The sequence below is a fragment of the Sminthopsis crassicaudata genome, chromosome 4 (assembly GCF_048593235.1).
Source record: "Sminthopsis crassicaudata isolate SCR6 chromosome 4, ASM4859323v1, whole genome shotgun sequence".
Taxonomy (NCBI): domain Eukaryota; kingdom Metazoa; phylum Chordata; class Mammalia; order Dasyuromorphia; family Dasyuridae; genus Sminthopsis; species Sminthopsis crassicaudata.
The window spans coordinates 142044364-142066157 of NC_133620.1; the positions used below are offsets into that span (position 1 = coordinate 142044364).

The 21794-nt window shown below is 35.0% G+C and overlaps 1 protein-coding gene across 1 annotated transcript in view; it reads right to left on the bottom strand.

The window, feature by feature from the left end:
- CCDC170 (coiled-coil domain containing 170) overlaps positions 1-21794 on the bottom strand; it is a 115873-nt gene that overhangs the window by 70135 nt on the left and 23944 nt on the right. Inside the window, exons 4-5 of the mRNA XM_074309539.1 lie at positions 16429-16573; positions 14357-14542 (exon numbers count right to left, since the gene is read on the bottom strand). Of these exons, the coding sequence (XP_074165640.1) occupies positions 14357-14542; positions 16429-16573 (331 nt within the window). The remainder of the gene's footprint in view (positions 1-14356; positions 14543-16428; positions 16574-21794) is intronic.

Genomic DNA, 21794 nt, shown 5'->3' on the forward strand with positions numbered 1-21794 from the left:
CAGTGATTAAAACTTAATAAGTGTGTTTTTTTTTCCCCATAGTACACACATTCATTCATTCTTTTATTTAATGGATCTTTTATTTAATGATCTCATCAACATATGTATTCTTTCCATAGATGTAGATCAGATCCTATCCAAACCTTCTCATCCTGTGGGATTTCTTTCATTTTCTCCCAAAGATCCATTGTTCTGGAGCCTTTCCTCTAGGTATTTTCATACTTAGTGGTTATCAGAACAATCAGTCAACAAGTATTTATTGTTTATTATGTGTCAGGCACAAAGTAAAGAAAGACAAAACCATAATTCCTTCCCCTAAGAGTTCACATTCTAATAGGAAAAATAAAATGCAAATAAGTAGAATGTACAAGATATATACAGAGTAGAAAGATAATCTCAGAGCAAAGGCCCTGGGGGGAAGAAGGGCCTTCCTTCAGAAGGTAATTTAAATTTTGAAGGAAGCCAGGGAAGCAGAGAAGAAGAGGTGAAGGGGGAAAGAGTTCTAAATTATGATGGACAGTCAATAAAAGGCAGAGTCAGAACATGAAGAATCATATGTGAAGAAAATTCAGTGTAACCAGATCAGAGAGTAAAATATAAAAAGACTGGAAAGGTAGGAGATAGACATATGGTGAAGGACTTTAAACATGAAATATAGAATTTTATATTTGGTCCTGAAAGTAATAGGGAAGCTCTGACATTTACTAAGGGAGTACAACGATGATGTTATACTTATGCTTCAGGAATATTATTTCAGCCTCTGAGTAGAGGATGGACTGAAGTAAGGAGAGACTTGAGACCAATTAATAGAATTATATATCATAGGAATTCTGAGTCACACGAGCAACAAGATAGAGGAGTAGACATTTTCTCTGATCCCTACAGACTCTTGCCTCTCTAAAATATAAATCATATGGCAAAGATAAAGCAACTTCATCTGTCTTCATGGTTTGGGACACTCAAAACCCAAAGAAAGTTTAAAAAAAAAAAAAAAAACAAATCTGATGCTCATTGACTCTGAATGGGAGGTGGATTTCTCAAAAAGTCTGAGATGGAATAGGTCAGACCCTAGGCCTAAGTTTCAAGAAGTCACATGATCCCTATTCTCAGACTATTCTCAGAGGGCTGCAGGGCAGGAAAGGTCAGACCTTAAATCTAAATTTTAGGAACTTACATGACCCACAAGAAGTAGACAACATTGCTAACTATTGGTCAAGGGTTACTTCCTTTTCAATCCATCCAATAAACCCAAGTCTTTTGCTATTTAACCAAATTCACTATTTCTGGCTCTAATTAGTTAATTTGGGTTAAAAAGCTCTAGCATCCCTCCCACACAGTTTATGGGGGCTCGCCCGGGATCTGTGACTTCCCAGAGAGATGGCTAGGTTTTCTCTGACCATCCTTGAGATCAGACCCTCAGCCTCCCTTTCTGTGGAGTATGGGCTTAAATAGAGGTGTCCAAATACAAACAAAAGTACAAGTCTCCGAAGAAGAAGAAAAAACCCAAAGGCAAGTGACCAATCAGGTAACTTATGTGAATATAATCCAGGGGTAGAAAGGGAAGGAGCAGCCCAAATAGAAGTTACTCTCCCCAGAGCATTGCCTGTGTTCTTGGGCTGTCATTAGGCATCAGGCTTGGTGATCCAAGGTTCTGCCTAGTAAGCTAGAAGAAAGTACTAAAAAACGGCACAGTGCAGGAGCACTTTGGATGACTGCTAGAAGGGGGTGACCCCTCCAGGCTTGGGGACCGAGCCAAGAGGTCAGCTCTGTGTATTATGGGATCTCAAGCCATGAGATTGGAGCTGTTCTCCCCAGAGAGAGAAAAAGGAGCAGTCCAAACTAAATCTTCAGAGCAAAAGTACACTTGATGAAATATTGCTGGTTTTTTTTTGGGGGGGAGGGGGAAGGGACAATCTTCTTCCATGTAATTCTTGTCTTTGTCTGTGTTTGTATCTTTGTGCAGAATGTCTGTGTCATGTCTGTTCTGCAAGCTAGATTTTGTTTAAAAAAAAAAAAAAAGAAAGTCTGACTTTTTCCTGGGGACTTCAGTTACAGCCAAGCTGAGAGAAACAGAAAAAATTAGGTAATTTTTGAGAGCTATGATTGGTCATTTCAAGATTGCAAAAATGCTTTAGCATAAAACAAATGCTATATGAGCTTTAGCTACTTTATTGGATTTAACTGCTTCATATTTGGAAAGTTTATATGTGATCAACATACAATACCAATGTTGAGATAAATTAATTTTGTTTGTGTATAAAGTAATTTGGAAGCAAATTCAACTAAATTAAGGCCTCCACAAGGAAGACAGTACATAGGGTAAAGGGACACATGGGTGGAGGGATGAGTGAGAAAAAGAAAGAAAAATATGCTCAATCAATTTGGTGAAATTTGTTATTTGAGATATGATAGTAAAAGAAGTTTTACTTAAATTGTAATTCTTTGCATTAGGAAAAAAAGAGAGAGAGAGAGAAAGAACAAAACCTTATCTGGATCAGGTTTGCATTTTGAAAGCCTAGAGACCTAAAAGTATGCAGCTCTGAAAGGGGGAAGGTAAAAGAGAACAAAGAAAGCTGATGTCAAAGAAAGAAAGAAAATTGTAAATTTGATAAGCTTCTTAAAATTGTCTTGTAACTAAGGTTATTATCCCTGAGAAATAATGTATTTGAGTTATATAAGTCCCAATAAAGGAATGAGTTTACTGATAATCTACAACTTTATTAAGTAGCAACATCAGGAATGTTGAACATAAGGCTACTTTCTCAGATATCAAGATGAGTGATAGGTATTATATGATGAATTTCTTCCTATTACAATTATATGAGACAATCACAATTAAATGGTATGTACTAGAATTGTGAGTTTGTTTACTTTAAGCACAAGATCTTAGAAATTTGTGTGCATATAATGAAACATTACTACTGGAAATTTAAATCTGTATTTGATTTGATTTTAAGGTTAAAAAATAGGTTATTAAAACAAAGTTGTGGTAGCTTACTTTAGGGGGTCACATGTTTGTATCCCCTAATTAGATGAAGTATGTTGCTTTCTAAAATGCATATTGGGTAATTTGTAAAAATTATGAGCTATGCTTTAAAATATGTCTGCTGGACATATGCATAAGTGTTAAGAAATTTTGTCCAAAGTTATGTATATGTTAGCTATATTTTGAATCTTAAAGTTTAAAATAAAAAGGTGATTAAAACAAAAAAGGAAGAAGATTGATTTGCAAAGCTATTGATAATTTGAAGGGAACATCTAGTTAGAATATCACAAGGTAAAGTGTTGATTTTTAAAATAACTTTTTAATTGGTGTGTATGTTAAAATTGGAAATGACTGTAAATTACATGAGATTCCTATCTATTTTTGTGATAGGCTATATTATTTATTTGGCTATCACTTATGAAAATTGTGAAATTACTAATTGAATTATTAAGGGTTATTGTCATAATTTGGAACCTAAAAATGCTAGTTATTATATGGGTTACATAGACACCAGATGATGATAGGCACCAAAGTTGGGGATTGGTCATGTGAGAAATTGGCATTAGCATTTATCTTCAGTAAAAGGTAGATTTATTCTGGAAAGAGCAAGCTTTTAGTGGAATTTGACATTTGCCAAGAGAAAGGAGACACCCCATGAGGTTAGGATATGTCCTTAGCTAGTGGGTTGGGTCCTGGGAGGGACCTGATACCCTAAAAGAGTTATCTATAAGGAGAGGTCAGGAAGCATAGTGGAGTTAGGAAAGACAACATGTGGAATGGGGGGAAGGGAAAAGGCAAAGATCCCATTAGGTATAAACTTAGTGAGAGAACAAACCCACTCATTGGAGCTCAACCCCCCCCCCTTGCTGGTTAAATGAAATTACTTTAACATTAATTTTTTTATTATTTAAAGAAATAGCTTACATTTACATGGTGTTAATAACTGAACATTTGTTTTTATTTTTGTTTCTGTGGTCATTTTAAGACAAAGTCATTTTTGATGCTATGTCAAAGTTTCCACAACTTAGCAATTCAAGGAATTTCAAAGAGAAGTTTTTAGATTTCTAATTAACTGCAAATTCTCTGAAAATAGTTATTTCAAAACCCATTCAGCAAATTATCTATTATTTATTTAAATGTACATGGTCTCCTTGTTTATATATGCTGTAAGTAACCACAACAGAATTTTAACTTGATATCCCTGCATTAGTTTTGACTGTCTTGCAAGCACATTTGATAGATAGGTTGTGCACAATGGTTTGTAAGATTTTTGTTGTTTGTTTTTATATAGACCTGAAGCCCCTGACTGGTGAAACTTACTATTGAGATGAAATCTCTTGAGACTGTAACTAATATTGTTTTGAATTTTGAATTTGGATATAATTGCCTGATGGATCATTAAGTCAGTACCCACCATTCCAGAGAAATGCCATAAATTATTCAGAGGGATGCCTTCCTAAACTATTACAGGTGGATGTCTTATCTGGCCAAGAGCTAGGAGGACCATCTTAGGTGGGATCCTTCTGACTCAGTTTCCCAGTTCTGTTTTGTTGTTGTTGTTGTTGTTGTTGTTGTTGTTGTTTCCTGATTATACTTGAGTATGGCTATAAGGTGGAATTGTTACCACATGATTGGTTGTTGTGCTAAAGATGTTTTTTTCTATCACGTATGTGCTCTCGGCCTTAAGACCTGAAGAATCAGTTTTGACTGATTATGTTATAATCATGTCCCTGCTTTTTCCTCTTATAGCAAATTTCTGTAATCAGAGCAAGTGGTCAATAGAAGAAAGACATAAGCACAATACAAGTATATAAATGACAGCTTGATCCGCAGCCCAGTCCTGGAGGCTTTGCTGGCTGCTTCCATAAACCCTTAATTTTCTTGCTTCCTAAAGTGAGAATTTCTTTGTCTGAAGGTCCACTTTGCTCAAGTATTTGGTCTACCTCCCACATCTCTTTTGCTCACTGGATGAGGAAGCAGACAATCTTATCATGCCCTATCAGGCCACAGTTTTTAAGACCTTGAAAGCTAAATTGACCTTAGCTCTTAGGGACTTAGCCCTACTTTTTACATTGTACATTGATGGAAGGCAGGGCCAGATCCTAGGGGTCTTGACTCTGGAACCCTTTCCTAGACCCCTTGTTTACTTCTCAAAGAAACTTGGTGTCTTGGGGTGACCCTCCTGCCTTAGAGCTAGCTGCGACAGCTCTTCTAATTGAGGAAGCCCCTAATTCATCCTGAGCCAATCATTGGAGATTCTGACTCCCCACCAGGTTTGGAGCATTTTTGCCTATATCAAAGCTTTAGGATGGGGGAAAGAAATGAGAATGAATAGCTATATTGACTTCAAATGTTTTTCATGTTTTTTATACTCATGGGGGCTACATGGAAAGAAAGAGGGTTTTTGACAGCCAAACATTTACTCATTAAGTACACAGGGGAACAATGATTATAAACTATTCATGAACCTAGAGAGGTTTCAGTTATGTTTTGTAAAAGAAGGAGGATTCACTTCAGGCCAAGGAAAACAGCTTGCAGATTTAGCTGGCCAGCCGCAGCCTGTTTGCCCTTACTCTGGCACTTTTAATTTCCCAACTCTTGACTCCTTTATATAGTTCCCAGGCAAGTAAATTCTGAAAGGGCTGTTAAACCCTCCTATCCGAAAGCCTAATTGGAAGAGGGGTACATACTTAGAGAGGATTAGCAGATGGATTTTGCATATATGCCCCCTGGCAGAGGCTTCAAACTGCTTTTGATTTTGTTAACACCTGTACTTAATGGGTAAAAGCCTTCCCTTATAAGACTGAAAAGGCTCCAGAGTTTTTTGCTAAAGGAGATCATAAGCACTTAAGGCCACAATGTTCCACCATTGCCTTTGAGGAAAGAAAAGCAGAAATTTGGGGTAAATGTTCTTTGATATTTATCCTAGGAAAAGCTGCCTGGATGAGAGGCATTCATGATAGCCTCATCTCCCCCCCAATCTTCCTTTGGGTGGGGTTCCTGGTTACTGTCCCCAGTAACCTCCATAGTAACTCCATTTTTGTTTATTCTTTTGCTCATATTTGGTCCTTGTATTTTTAATATACTTGTAAGAGTTGCTTCTTCCAGACTCCAAATCATGAAATTCCAACTACTTGGTCAACCTGAAGTCACCTGAGACCTGATTCTGACATTCAGCACCGGATGCTGCCTACAAATTACATCTCCCCTCTCAATCTACACCCCACTAGACAGGGCCAGCTTTATACCCTTGTCAGTCAAAAGCAGCTCCAGAAGATGAAACCTCCATCCCTTTATCCCAAATGAATCTGGGGCTGGACTGCTTGAGCTGGGAATGATGGTGTTGAGGTGTGAGAAATGAGGGGTGAGAAATTCCCAGGCTGGTATCTCAGAATTTTGTGAAAGAATTTGCAATCCCGAACTGCAGATGAGGTTTATTACACTGAAAAACAGCTTCCCAGAGGGCTAGTTCCAAAGAAATTTAGCAAAGGTGGGTTTTTAGCAAAGATGGGTTTACACTGAAAAACAACTTTCCAGTGGACCAAATCCTGAAAAGATTTTTAGCAAAGGTTTGGAGTACAGAGTCATTTTTTATTAGCCTTTTAAGGTTTGAGACTAGGGAGATGAAAGACTAATTTTCAATTCAATAAAGGGTGGTGATTATGCCCCAGGCCAAAATCTCCAATTGAATTTGTAGGTGCAGATCTCCATGGGAGCTTCCCTAGGAACAGGAGGGTAGGGACCCTCCCAAAGGACTGGAGGAGTTGAGATTTTAGGGTTTCTCTAACCCAGGTCCACCCCCCACCAAAGATCAGGGTGACAAAGTTTATAACAATGGGACAATGGCCCTGAGGCCCCAAAACTCCACAGTGCTCTACTTCTATAGAAACTGGCTGCCAAATGACAATCTGTCAGTTTCCAAGACAAACAGTGAAAGTTGGTGGAAGCAGGGTCTCTGATTCCTGATCATTGCTTTAAGCAGCAATATCCTGTCATCAACTTGCTTATGTCCTTTGTCATTCAACTAATTTAGGATTTCTTAGCTAAAATAGCTCCTAAAGCACTGATGTGCAGGTGTTGGTTCTAAATGGTAGAGGGCAGGTTACAGTTAATACTGAAGAGAGCAACCAGCCTGAAGGCCTAGGTAAAAAGGATATCTTGGTGGAAGAAATGTATCAGGAATGGTGTGAGAAATCTTCAAACGTGTGAAAAAAAGGAGGAACTGAATGCGACCAGGTGAAGATTTCTCAAAAGGTCTATGACATGGAATGGGTAGGACCCCAGGCCTAAGTTTCAGAAAGTCACGTGATCCCTATTCTCAGACGTCTGTAGAGCAGGAAAGGTCAGACCCTAGGCCTGTGCTTCAGGAAGCTATGTGACCCAAAGGAAGTAGCGTTGCTGATCACTGGTCAAGGGTTACTTCCTTTTCAGTCCATCCAATGAACTCAAATCTTTTGCTATTTAGCTAATCACTATTCTGGCTCTCAAGGCCAGGGAGATGGAAGCTGAGAGGCTCTGGGTCTGCTCAGGTGTACTCAGGGCTCTCCTTTCAAGAACTGAATAAATGCTTCCTGTTTATATCTGAAGATGCCTCTGAGTAGTCAGTTTGGGAAAGAGGTCTAGCACCCATCCCACAGAACTCTAATTCATCACCCTTCCTCCTCCACCTTCCACACTACTAGCAATGAAGCCATATTAGCAGATAAGTCTATGTGGCAGGCTTTTAGTGCCATTTCCAGGGTAGAGAAGTTTTCTTAAGCTATGGCAAAAAGTCAGTGCCACAACAGACAACCCTAAGGCACCAGTGCCACAAAGCACTGAACTTCTGGGGCAGGTAGGGTTGAAGGGAAACAACTCTATCATCCATGCTACAAAGCTTTCAACTGCCAGTAAGCGGGTAGAGGAGACACCTTGTAAAGTACTGCACTGAACCCGAGAGAAAGAGCACATTATCTAGGTGGGGCCATTTCTAACCACCCAAAAATTACTCAGAATGTGAACAGCCTGAGATGTTTCCCAAAGGAAACCACCATCATAGAAGACACAATCACAAAATGAATCATGGATTACTAAAAAGAAAAAAAAAGAAAAAAAAAAGACTAAGATTATCAAAGATCTCAAGAAGAAAACTCAAGAAGAAATTGAACATTTAAAAAAATAATAATCAAGAAAAACCGTTAACAACAGAAGAATATATGCCCTCCAGATTTAGTAAGTAAATTCAGGTACCTATGAAAGAAATGTTACAAAACAAAGGAAAACAATGAAAAGGAGAAATCTGCAATAGCAAGTCTCAACAAAGGGGGGGGGTGGGAATTAAAATATACAGAAATAAAGGACAATCTAAAAGTAAAGAAGTAAAAAAAAAAAATGTGAAAAACTATGTTCACCATGCAAGCAAAACATGCTGATCTTGAATGCATGGAGACAATAGAAGGATCATAGGTCTCTTAGAAGAAAAGGACAGGACAAAAAAAACTTAATATCATAAAGTGGGAAATAATATAAGAAGATTGTTCAGAACTTCTGGACACAGAAAATGAAATACCAATTGAAAAAAAAATTATAGATCATTTCCAGAAAGGGGGAAAAAAAAAACCCAAGGTTGTAAACTCCAAGAAAATAGTGTTAAATTGAGTAATTCAATTCAGAAACAAGTTGTATAAGCAATCAGAAGAAAGACCATCAAGTACCAAAGAAAAGAAATTCAAATAATTCAAATTCTGCACCCACCCGAAAATGCAGATAGGAATTAGAATAATGTATTCCACAGAGCAATGTTACTCGGCATGCAGTTTAGGATAACCAACCATATAATTATGGCAAACCATTCATTCCATCAAGGGATGGCAATAAGGGGAGAGTTTTAACTATGATTTCAAAAATGAAAGAGTGAGTGAAGAAGTGACAGAAAGGATATTAAAGGTGGGGAGAAGGAGAAAGGAAATCGCTTTGATAGGAGAGAAGGCAAGGTTCCATTGATGAATGCTCCTAATAGCAAAAAGAGATGATCTGTGAAGGAAAATTAGAATCTTATCATGGGTGTGGCCTAAGGGATTTTGTGTTTGAAAAGTCTACTTAGGAGGAGAAGAGTGAAACTCCTGGGGCAACTGGAACTTGAGGGAGTGATTGCTGAACTCTAGAAAGAAAGTTTGAAGCAAATGAGAGGGAGGGGCAGAATGAAGTAACCCAAGGAAGTAATAAATCAGTGTGGGGCTGCCTAATCTGAGACTTTGTGGGAAAGGAACCCTATTGAGAGTCTGTGTCCTCTCTAACCCTTGAATAATTGGCATTGCTTTGGGATTAAGGCACAGTGGAATATGGGAATCCCTGAGACATCTTGAAAGTTCTGTTTATATGAGGAATACAGAGAAAAGAGAAATCAGACAGAGGCCACAAATTGGTAAATGAAGTTCCAAAATAGAGAGGAAAAAAGGATGGATTATGTAAAGAGTGAGGAATTCTTTTTGAAAAGGAGTAAAAAAATGAACTTTCTAAAAATTATAAATAGGATTGAGTTGAACAGGCGGAAAGAAGGAAAAAAAAAAAAACTACTTATGTAACCAAATAAAAGCAGGAGGAGACAAGAAACAATAAGCAAAACCCCCAAAGGAAAGAAATAACAAAAGAAGGAATAGAAGGGAGAAAAGAGTTTGGGAACAGCCATTGTTTTAATAAGATTAAAGTAAAGTAACTGAAGGAATATAGTACTATATTTACAGCAGAAAACAAAACAAAACACACACACAAAAAAATCACAGCTTTAAAAAAAGAAAATGGGATTAGAGACTTGTTGTGCCACAGTTTTCTTTTTATTGTCCTTACTCAGTTTCCTTAATTGCCCTGATTGAGTTTCCCTAAATTGTTCTGCCTCAGTTTCCCTCAATTGTTCTGCCTCAGTTTCCTTAACTGTTCTGCCTCAATCCCCTTAGTTGCAAAACTCTGGTTCCTTAAGACTGAGGATCATTTGCTCTAAGGTTATAAAGTGTCAATGTGACTCAAGACAAGGGGGAGTTGAGACTTCCTGGCTTCTAACTACCTTCTGTCATCAAAAATTTATGGTCCTACCCCCTATCCTGTCATTGTTCTTCTTTATCCCAATCTACCAGAATGTCTGGTGTCTCCCAACACCCTGTCAGAACCAGATTGATAGTCTGTTCCCACTTTCAATGTTCTGACTCTGCCCCTGCCTTGGTCTATTCCTGTAGCTGAAACATGTGTATATGTGTCATTGAGAACTCACATTCACCACTGGATACTTTGAGACGAGAGTCCTGTCCAGTCAATCAAACTCTCCAATTAATAAAATATTAAAAACTCTCTAATCTCTATCTTGCCTCAGTTTCTCTGGCATTATAAAATAAAGGGAAATATAAGTCCCTAATATTCACAATTTTAAATTTGAATGGATCAAATAAAATTAACAGCAGTTACAGACTGGAAAAGAAAACAAAACCCTACAATCTGTTGTTTATGAGAAACATGTTTTTAAAATATGTTAGTGTATACACATATACAGAGAGAGGGAGGATGAGGGAATGGGAAAATATTTATTAAGCAGCAAGTGGATTCAAAAAAGCAAAAAAAAAAAAAAGCAAAAATTGAAATCATACTATATGACAAAGCAAAAACAAACATTAAAAAAATAAAAAGGGTTAAAGAAGGAAACCATACTATGCTGAAAGGAACCAAACCAATATCAGAAATAAGCTTATATGCTATAAATGCTTTAGCTTCCAAATTCATTAAAGAAACATTATCTGAACTTCAAGAAGACATTGACAGCAATACCATAGTGAGATGAAACTTCAATATCCCTTTCTCAATTTTGGTAAAGTCTAACAGAAAGATAAATAAAAGAAAAATGTGGAACTGAACAAATCATTGAAGAAACTACAATTAAAAGATTTATGGAGTCTTCTAAATGGGATAGCAAAAGAATATACATCATATATATACATATATATATGTATGTATGTTTCTTAGTATTATATGAAACCTTTACAAAAACTGATCATGTACTAGGGCACACATATATTGTCAACAAATGTAAAAAGTCAGAAATAGTCCCTTACAGACCATAAAACAATAAAAATATTAATTGATTCAGAATTACAAACAAAAGACATCAACCCAAATAAGACTTAAGAAATTCTAAGTAATGAATGGGCCAGAGAATAAATCATAAAAACAATGAATAACTATGTAAAAGAAAATAATAATGATGAAACATAACAAAATTTCTGGGATACAGTTAACATCTTTAAGGAGGAAATTATATATTTACTAATAATATACCTAAAGAAAATACAAAAAGAAAAGATTAATTAATTGAGTACATATTTTTAAAAATTAGAAAACCAACAAATACATAAACCTAAATGAAACACAAAAGAAAAAAATTTAAAAATAAAGGGGAAATAGATAAATTAGAACAAAAAAAGTCTTGAAATTGACTGATAAAATCAAAAGCTTTCTTTTTGAGAAAACTAATAAAATTGAAAAGATTTTATTAATCTTATTAAAAAAGAAGGCAACAGAAAATCAGATCAGTAAAATAGCAAATGAGGAAGGCAAAAATCACTGCAAAACTAGAAGAAATAAAAAGAATAAACACGTTATACACAATTATATGCTAACAAAACTAGAAACACAAAAGAAATAAATGAAGACCTTCCAACATATAAAATACCCAAAATAACAGAAGACCAGGTAGAGATCTTAAATAACCACAATCTCAGAAAATCAAATACAGCTAGCTATAAAGGAACTATCAAAGGGGAAAACTACTGGTCCTGATGGATTTACAGGAGAATTCTATCAAACTCATAAAGAACAGTTATTACCTCTCCTTCACAAATTATTCTCAAAAATTGAGAAAGTAACCTACCAGAATTCTTTTATGAGACAATGTAGACCTACTACCTAAAACAGGGAAAAATAAAATACAGAAGAAAATAATAGGTCAATATCATTAATGAATATTGACATGAAAATTTTAAACAATATCCTGTCAAACACTATAATGATTTATCCAAGAAACTACTCATTAAGACTAAGTGAGATGTATAACAGGGATTCAAAGATGGTTGAATATTAGAAATATCATCAACATAATCATTCATATTAAAAACCAAAATATTCAAAACTTCATGTTCATCTCAATAGATGCAGAAAAGGTCTCTTAACAGAGTACAACACTTTTATTCTAAAAAATAATCCTACAGAGGATTTGTAATAATTACAATAATTTGCATAAAGGGACCTTTGTTAAAAAGAGTAACCAGGTGATTCATAGGCTATAAAGAGGTCAAAAATAATGACTGAGGCAAGATTATTAGGTTTGGCAATTAAGACTAGCATTCTAGTCCTCCAGACCAGCCTCGATCTTAGTGCAGGAGTGGAGGTGGCAGGATAGCCACCATGAGGCTGGTCAAAGATAAAATGTCTACCTTCCAGTCCTTGTTAGCCCTTATATGCCTTATTGTAATTACATCATTAGAGCATACTGATTATGTGTGAGAACCATTACATCACCATACTAAGCACTAAGTATATATGTGAACTAGAGAACCATTATCTCATAAGTTCCACTGAGTTAATATCTTCTTTCAAGTATACTTCTCCAAAGTTGTGCCCTCTACACTTGGTTATTGATAACTTTGGAGTAGGCAATTCCAAGTGAATGATGAATTAAGAAATAAGACCATAGAGGCTTCAGATGCTAGCAAAAGAAGAAAAGGAGGAAATGGCTATTGTAGACGGCTTTCTCTAGAAGCTTAACTCAGAAAGAAAGAAAAAAGATATATGGGACAAGAGCTATCAAGAACAATTAGATCAAGTGAGGGCTTTTTAAGGCCCAGGAGGACATAGACTTATTTGTAGAAAGCAAAGAAAAAGCTAATAAATGGAAAGATAGATTAGAAGTAGGGTGATAAAAAGGATAAAAAGGAAAATCTTCTGAAAAAGATAGAAATATGGGCTGGGATCAAGGATGGCATTTACCTTGGCAAGAACAAGGGCTACCTCTGCAGGGGTGATAGAGGAAATAGTGGGGAAAATATATCTGTATAGCACAAAAGGAATAGAGAAGAGTGAACTTTTGATGAATGATAATGATTTCTTTAGTGAAGTATGAAGCAAGGTTTTCAACTGACAGGGGAAAATATGAGATAAGAACCAGGAATTCTCATGTTGACTTTGGGGTCACACTCAAAACTGATTCTTTTGAAATTCACAAACACACTGTAAAACCAGAAAAATATTTGTTGTTAATTAATTATATTAATAAGTACAAATAATTAGTATTATGTTTGTTGGTTTTGCTGATATACACATTCATTAATCTGTGGAAACTAGTTCAAGGGTAATAGAAAAGGTACACCTGATCAATTCAAAAGTTATCATGTATATCATCAATTCTCAGCCATAGTGCTATATTGTGCTTTGGCCTACTCCACACCACCACTACTAACTTGGACTTTGCCCCTGAGTCCCTCAGCTATAATAGATAAGCATTTATTTTAATCATTCCAGGTTCCCAGCTTCCTTGTGACTTCCTGTCTAGCTTCACATCACACCAATTGATGAATAACCTACCTCTTCCTCCTTCTAGTTCCCCCTAAGATTTTGTCTTCCCTTTTAGAATATAAGTTCCTTGATAGTAGAAACTATAGTACATAATTTGTATTTCTATTCAACTTAGCACAAAAATCTGGAATATAGTGAGCTCTTAATAAATAGCTAAATCTCTAGTCACCACTGATCATCCTCTCTCAAGTGAATATTGAGTCTCTGAGTAGACAACCAAAGAAAATATCCTTCCTGTATAGCCCATCTTGTCTATTGATATGTCTTTTGAAATATGTCTTCTCTCAATAAAGTAGAAGTGACTCTCATTCTCCTCATTTTCTAAAATCTTTTATTTTTAAAAATGACCTTTTAACAACAATTTAATTTTCTTTCTATAGTTTCATTGCTTCAAGTGTTCAACTCGGTCTATTTCTTGTTTTTTAGAAATTAATCATTTGCTATCCCAGGATTTTAAAATTCAAGGCTGAAGATAAAGAATTAAAATACAATCCATATTTAATTCTTGTTTTCAAATAGATCAGGCAAAATAGAAGTCAAGTAAGCTGAGATGATTTTTTTGCCTGGATACTATTTAAAATAAAACAAATTTGTTTTAAATAGTTACTTCTAAGAAAATGTTTGCCTTTTTTTTTCTTTCATCAAAGTCAGTCAGAACAATGAGTCTACTTCCATTGGCCAATTCAACTCTACAATTGTGAGCCCCACAAGTGCTTATGCACATGCATGCACATGCATGCACAATATACATACACACACACAGAAACACATACACAATACCTTGTTCAGCATTTCTTTCTCTTCAATACAGGAAGCAGTTTTTTTCTGCTCTTTGTTTACTTCTGAAACCAGTCGCATTATGGTCTGTCTGCTTGCTTTTGCCTCCATCTCATGGACATTTATAGTCTCTTCAAGAGTAACAATCTGTTCTTTCTTATGTGTGTTTTCCTTATGCAGCTCCCTAACCTAAATAAAAATGAACAACTTCTTACACTACTTTCTATGAACAAGTGCTGATCTCTACACAATTCAAAGGGCCAACTGATCCAAGGAGCAAAAATAACAAATGCTACATTGGCTTGAAAGATCACATTCTCAAGGGCAGCCTTTAATCCTGCAGATGAGTCTACTAAGCAATCAAGTTAATATTAATCAAAGAATAGTCTTAGGGAAATAGTGGCAAGAGTCAACTGTTACATTTTCCCATTTATAAAATAAAGCATATGTAATCTCTGGCAGCAGTATGACAGGTACAGAAATTCTCTTAACACAATGAGTTAAGAGAAGATGACAAGGATCATGTAATGGTGATAATAACAGTAGTAGCAATAGCAGTAGCAGCAGTAGTAATAGTAGTTATAAACACTAGCATTTTATATAGAACTTCATAGTTTTCATTTTAAGTTCTTTACAAGTACTGTCTCATTTTATCCTTAAAACAGTCCTGAGAGGTAGGAACTATTTCCATCTGCATTTTACACAAGAGAAAACTGAGGCAGACAGAAATTAAATGATTTCCTCAGAATCACATGAGGCCAGATTTGAACTAATGACTTTCTGACTCCAAGTTCAGACCTCTGTATACTGTGCTAGCATGTTAATCCTATTCATATAAAATATATTTTGTTAACTTAATTCAGCAAAAGATACTTTTTATAAAATTTTTTTTCAAACAAACCTCTAGTTTTATTTATTAATTGAAGTTTTTTTCCCCTTTTTTTCCATTCAATTATGTTAATCTCTGATTTGATAAAGAATGCTTCCAGTTTCTTGACATCAATTGACTCAAAATACAGAAATAGAGACATACTTTTGAATGCGACCAATGTGGGAATTTGTTTTGCTTGACTATGGCTCAAAGCATTGAGTTTTTAAAACTCAGAACATTGAAGTTACAATTACTAAGCTTGGCCCAATGAGAAAATGCATGTCACTTCTTTGTGGAAGTAATAGACTACAGGCATGGAAACAGCCAGATGCTGGTTAATGGACAAGTAGGAGATTCTACTTGGGATATGCAGAATGCTAGAAACAACAAGAACAAAGAAAGCTTGAAAGAGAGAGACCCCACTTCTCTAAGACCCAATGAATGTTAGTCTTTTACCAGGGAATGTTGTATACTTATATGTAGTAGGTCCTTTTAAACTTTGTAAATAAAGAGCTATGTGTATTATTTATTTGAAGCAAATAATTTTAATTTTAGTTTATCAGCTGCCACCTGATATTAAGATTTAAGTATATGTGTGTGTGTGTGTGTGTGTGTGTGTGTGTGTGTGTGTGTATGTGTGTGTGTCTGTCTGTCTGTCTGTCTGTGTGGCTAACTTTAAGCTCACTAAACTCCTATTTTATTTTTATAAAGATCCAAAGTAAAATGTTAATGTTATTGAGAGCAATGTTTCCTTTTGTTTTATTTCTAACTAGAAAGGTAGGTAATGCTACTTTAAAACAGGTGGACAGCCAAATACATACAAACATATACATTGTATATATGTATTGCATCTATCTATTCATTTTGCACTGGAATGTAAAATCCTTGAGGACAAGAATCTATTATTGTTTTTATATGTATCAAGAGTGCTTACTCTTTTTTTAGACTTACCAATCTATGCTTAAAAACAATTAAGCAATCGTATAATTCCATTAAGATCAAGTTGGAAAAGACCTTCAAAATCATGTTATCTAACTTCATCATTTAACATAAAAGGAAAATGAGAAAATATGAAGTGACTTCAATCAAGTCAGTCATCTGGTTAGTGACAGGTCTTCTGATTTGAGTGTAATTTCCTTCCCACATAATTTTTTTTTCTTACCATTTCTATAAAAAATAATTTTGTCAAATTTGCAACAAACACCTTTGAAATTAAATGTTCCTGAGATTCCTCTTCATTCTTCAGGTCCATTTCTAAGCAGCCAGAAAGTTGTATTAGAAATTCCTCAAGGTTTTTGTTGTTCTTAGCTGTTTGGTTCTTGTTTTCTTCATTTTCTTTTAAACACTTTCTAATCAACAAATAACAAATATATCAAAATTAACAATAGTGGAATGCAATGTTTTACAAGCAAAATTGAGCATTGTAAACACTTCTGTATATGCCAGTTTATTGTTTTCATGGAGGCTTCAATAAGAATGCTATTTGCTTAAGAAAAATAAGTTGGCTACAGTTAGAAGCCAGCCTTTTTTTTCCCTTAAGCTAGCAAATTGCATGTTTTGACTAGAAGCTACAACCCAAAATGAAGCAGGAAGAACAAAAATAATTCTAGACAAGAATTCTCCTTCCCTAGGTCTAGTTACAAAATGTTTCTCACAGTTACCTTCCTCAATCACCAATTCTTTTCAGTCATAATCTAACCTAAAATCAGTAGTAAATTTAAATTCAATAATATGTATGGTAGATTTTAAATGTGTTTAAAATAAAATACCCATTATTGAGCAGTTATAACATCATAGATCCTAAAATAATATATGTTTTCTTATTTTAGCAGCCTAGAATTTGCCTCTGCTTTCCTGCCTGAAAGGGTAAAGAGCATAGATCTCTTCATAAAGTCTCTCTTTAAAGAGGGCCAAGAACCAGTTAGGTCTTGTGATGAAAATAGCCATCTACATCCAGAGAGAGGACTGTGGGGACAAAGTATGGATCATAACATAGTATTTTCACTTTTTTTTTTTTGTTATTGTTGTTTGTTTGCATTTTCTTTCTCCTTTTTTTTTTTTCCTTTTTGATCTGATTTTTCTTGTGTAGCATGATAATTGTGGAAATATATATAGAAGAACTGCACATGTCTAACATATATTAGATTTCTTACCATCCATCTAAAGGGGGAAAAGAAAAAAATTTGGAATACAAGGTTAATGTTGAAAACTATCTATGCATGTGTTTTGAAAATAAAAAACTTTATAAAAAATAAATATTTTATTGCTCTGTTAAAAAAATGAAAATAAAAAAAAGTAAAGAGAGCCAAGAAGTTCAGCCAACTCTTCATTTTCTACCAGTTGTCCTGTTTGCCTACACTCTACCACTATCATGACCTCCACCTTTTCATCTTTCTTTTGTTTTCAGTGTTCCCCATTATATTGTAAGCTCCTTGAAGAGCTTTCTTTCTTTTTTTTTAATTACATCACCAACATTTAACATGGTGCTTGTCATATAGTAAGTACTTAAGAAATATTTATTTTATTATTAAATTGAAAAAGTAATTTGAAACCTCAGAAATCATAATCCAACATCCTCATTCTACAAACAAGAAAGTAAAACCTCAACAGATAAAGTGACTTGTCCATGATTATATAGAACTAAAACAAGAACCAAGGTATGTTCCCTCTCCCTTTAGGATAGTTTAAAGTAATTTATTTAAAATTTTAAAATACTGCATGCTTAGTTTTTTATTTCTTGTTTTTGTTGGAGTAGCAACAAACATTTTGGGGAGCCAACAGGGAAGCTGCTTTTTTTGTATAGGAAGATAACAATTTTGTACTGGTAGGAATAAAATATAAAATTAAGACCTTTGTGACTAGGATAAAGGGCAACTAAGGTGACTCAGTGATAAAGTACCTGGAGTAAGAAAGACTCATCTTCATGAGTTAGATTTAGCCTCAGAGACTTACTAGTGATATGATCTTAGGTAAATTACTTAAGTCTAGAGACAAGTCTGCCTCCAGTTCTTTATCAGTAAAATGAGTTGGAAAAAGAAATGGCAATGCATTCTAGTATCTTTGCTAAGAAAAGCCCAAATGAATCACAAAGAGTTGGACCCTGAAAACTGGATGGGGGTTTTAGTTCCCACAGTTATGAAAAATAAATTAGAGAAATACAGAAGAAACTTAAATTAGAAAAATAAAATTGAAACCCAAGAAATGAAGGCTAGGATATGGAACTAGGAAATAAATGAATAATAAAAGGAAAATGTAATCAGAGATAAGGAATTTCAATTTGAAAAAGGTAAATGTAGTCAAGGGTGGAGATTTACAATAAAAAATGTTTATGAGATGTAATTAAAGGTGGAGAAGGGGTCAGATATAATGGGGGAATTAGATTCTTCAGATAGGATAGTACTCAGCCAATGGGACATCAAGGAAGGGACATTTATTTCAAGTATAAAAAAAACACAAGTATTGATTCCAGAGGTCCTATTCAGTAGGATACCTACCTCTTCAGTTGTATAATTAAAGACTTAACTTCACTCCTCCCAAGTCCAATGGAGTTATTTCTCACAACTGACTGAAACAACTAAACAACAAGCTAAGAGAAATATATAGTAAAATATATAGTATAAGTATAGCATGGAGAACATTTAATTTTTGTTCTTGCTCAATTTCATTTACATTCATACACAAGAAGACCAAGAGCAAAATGGGCTTCCAAGTACCTCCAATATGCATCTAACCCTGTAGATTGTTGCATGTGGGGAAACAGGAAGCATAATCCTTGATCTGAGTTATGGAAAACTGTATCACAACAAGGGACTTAAAAGAAGTTGCAATAAATGTCTAACCCTAAATCATATAATTGTCTAGGACTACAGATTTTGAATCAGTCCTAAATACAGATAGTTTAAACATACAATTTTAGCCAAGAATTTGTTGGCTGATTTTTTTTTTTTGGCTACCTGTAGCTAAATTCACCAGTACATAACTTCAATTATGGACTAAAGCTCTAGATTAGCTTGTTTTTGTCAGGGAGACACTTTTCTAGTCATCACTCTTTATTTGATGGGTGCCAAAACCCTAAGAGATAGCACTAGTGAACTGAATAAAAATCCTAATCATAACATATAGCACTTTAAGGTAATCAGAGAGCTTTACAACAAATCTGTTCTTCACAATAGCCCAGAGAAATAGCACAGCAGATAGTAGCAGAAAAAAGACTAATAACTATAAAACTAGAGGAGATGTCTAGCTGACAGGAGACTTAATAGCCATCAGATAACAGAACAGTATGATCACCAGAGGATGTCAGCATCTCTGCAGCATCAAATAGGTTAGTTATCCTAGACAGTTCCATAAGTCTGCACTTTCCATGTATCCCTTCATGTATGTTCCCTGAATATATGCCCTCAATGTATGTTACCTATTCATTTGTGTTCTATATCTGTGGCTGTGTGTGCCCACTAATGGCATGATAGCCTATGGAGAATATACCTCCCATGTGAATAAGGTAAAACCCCTCTAAATATAAAAACATCAGGAATAAAACTGAGTAGATCTACAAATTAGCTCACCTACTGTGACTGACATTGTCTCTGTAATTTCCCCATCCTCTCATCTTCACAAGAAAATGTTAGACATGTAGGATTTGAAAACTGGGAAACTCCAGAGCTGTCTGTTAGTTTGAGGACAACTAACTAATCCCTGATTTATAGCCTGACATTCCCAATTTAAATGGAAAACTCATCAATAAGTAAGATCTTAGAGCAGAGCTTCTTAAACTTTTTTCACTGGAGACCCCTTTTCATCCAATATAATTTTACATGAGAATTTCAGGAACCACAGTTTAATAACTTCTCTTTGTTCTAAACCAGAGATTCTTTTATCTTTTATATGTCATGCACTTTTGGGGCAGTCTAGGGTCTATGGAGGTCCATGAACTCTTTCTCAGAATAATATTCTTAAGTGAAAAAATGATACAATACTATAAAAAGCTACAAAGGATTTAAAGGAAACCAGTGATGTTGAAATACAGCTAGATTTATTTTTACTTTTTGAATTTAAGTTCAAAATTTAAAAATAGTTATCAAAATATTTTTTTAAACAAGCTATGGCTATATGATCTAGGTAAGTCATTTAAATTCAAAACACTAGAGACAGACTCAAAGATTTTAAGTTTCAGGACAGTTATAGATCTACATTAGGAGAAAGAATTTTCTATACAGAAAAATCATACCTCTTTCCCATTAAATACATGAAAAGCAAGGAGAAAATGTTTTAACTTGTAAATCATTTTGTTTTAATTTAGGAACCATTTTCAGGTGCTAAAATCTATAGTCTTTAATCTTGCTGGGACCCAGTTCAAATAATTGTCCCTTTTCCTGGCTATATACCATGGAGCCAACCTACTCTCCCTTCCAGCACCCTTTATGTATGATTTTTCCCAATCATAATGAAAGGTCCTTAACTGCAAAGCCTGCCTTTCTTGATTGTATTTGTGCTTGTATCAGTGCTTAGCTGAATAGTTGGTACCTAATAAGTGCATAATAAATGCTTCAACATTGAGTCAATCAATAAGTATTTATAAAACACTATGTACCAGACACTCTATTGGATACCAATAACACAGAAAAAGGCCCTCAAGGAGCTCAATGCATGTGACAACAGGCGACAACTAGTTATATATCCAAGAGCCATACAGTAAAAATGGAAATATAAATTCCAAAGTGAGGAGACTAGGAAAGGTCTCTTGTAGAAAGTGGGATTGGAGTTGAGTCAAGGAAGATAGAAGGAAGAGAGATGAGGAGGGAGAGCATTCTGGGCATGGGGCCAATGTAAAGGATATCTCAATATTCCCATGTTTCAAGAAGAAAAGGCATCTTAGGTCACTTCCTCATTGAAAGGAATGTTTTCTTCTGGTTACAAAGAGAACAATCAAGTGTAATCCTTGGAAATGGGAGGAGGTAGACCAAAATTTCAATCAACTTCTAGTATTCAAAAAGCATAAAGATGGGCTAGCCAAACAAAATCCTTCAAGTTCACATAAGCTTACATTCCAATATTGAGTTTTCATTTCAGAATTTCTGACAAGCTTTCTGAAATAGCCAAGGCCATTTCTAATACTCTAAAAAGGCCATTAAGAAGAATTCAATACTAAGATGCACTCATTACAATTGCTTTCTCTCCTTGCCATGTTTATTTTTTCTTATAAACTCTTTCACTATGCTCTATATGAAAAAAGCATATAATTACATGCCCTCAAAAGCATATCATATTCCTATTTAGAAAAATGTAGAACAATAAAAGATTAGTTTTGCTATGACTCATCCAGCTGTTTTGGGGTTTTGGTTTGTTCCATAGGGTTTTTTGTTTGGACTTTGGTTTTTTGGGGGGTGCTGTATTCATTCTTTGGGCCTCAAGATAGACCCCCAAAACACTCTATTTTCAACTCTCAGAAAAGTACCTAAGAACTACATATGGTGAGGGTAAGAGCCTAGAAAAGGATTGAGCGATCTGCATATGCTTAATAAAAGGAAAGATCTGAAACAAAGCTGATTGAGATGAAGAGCCATTTCTCAA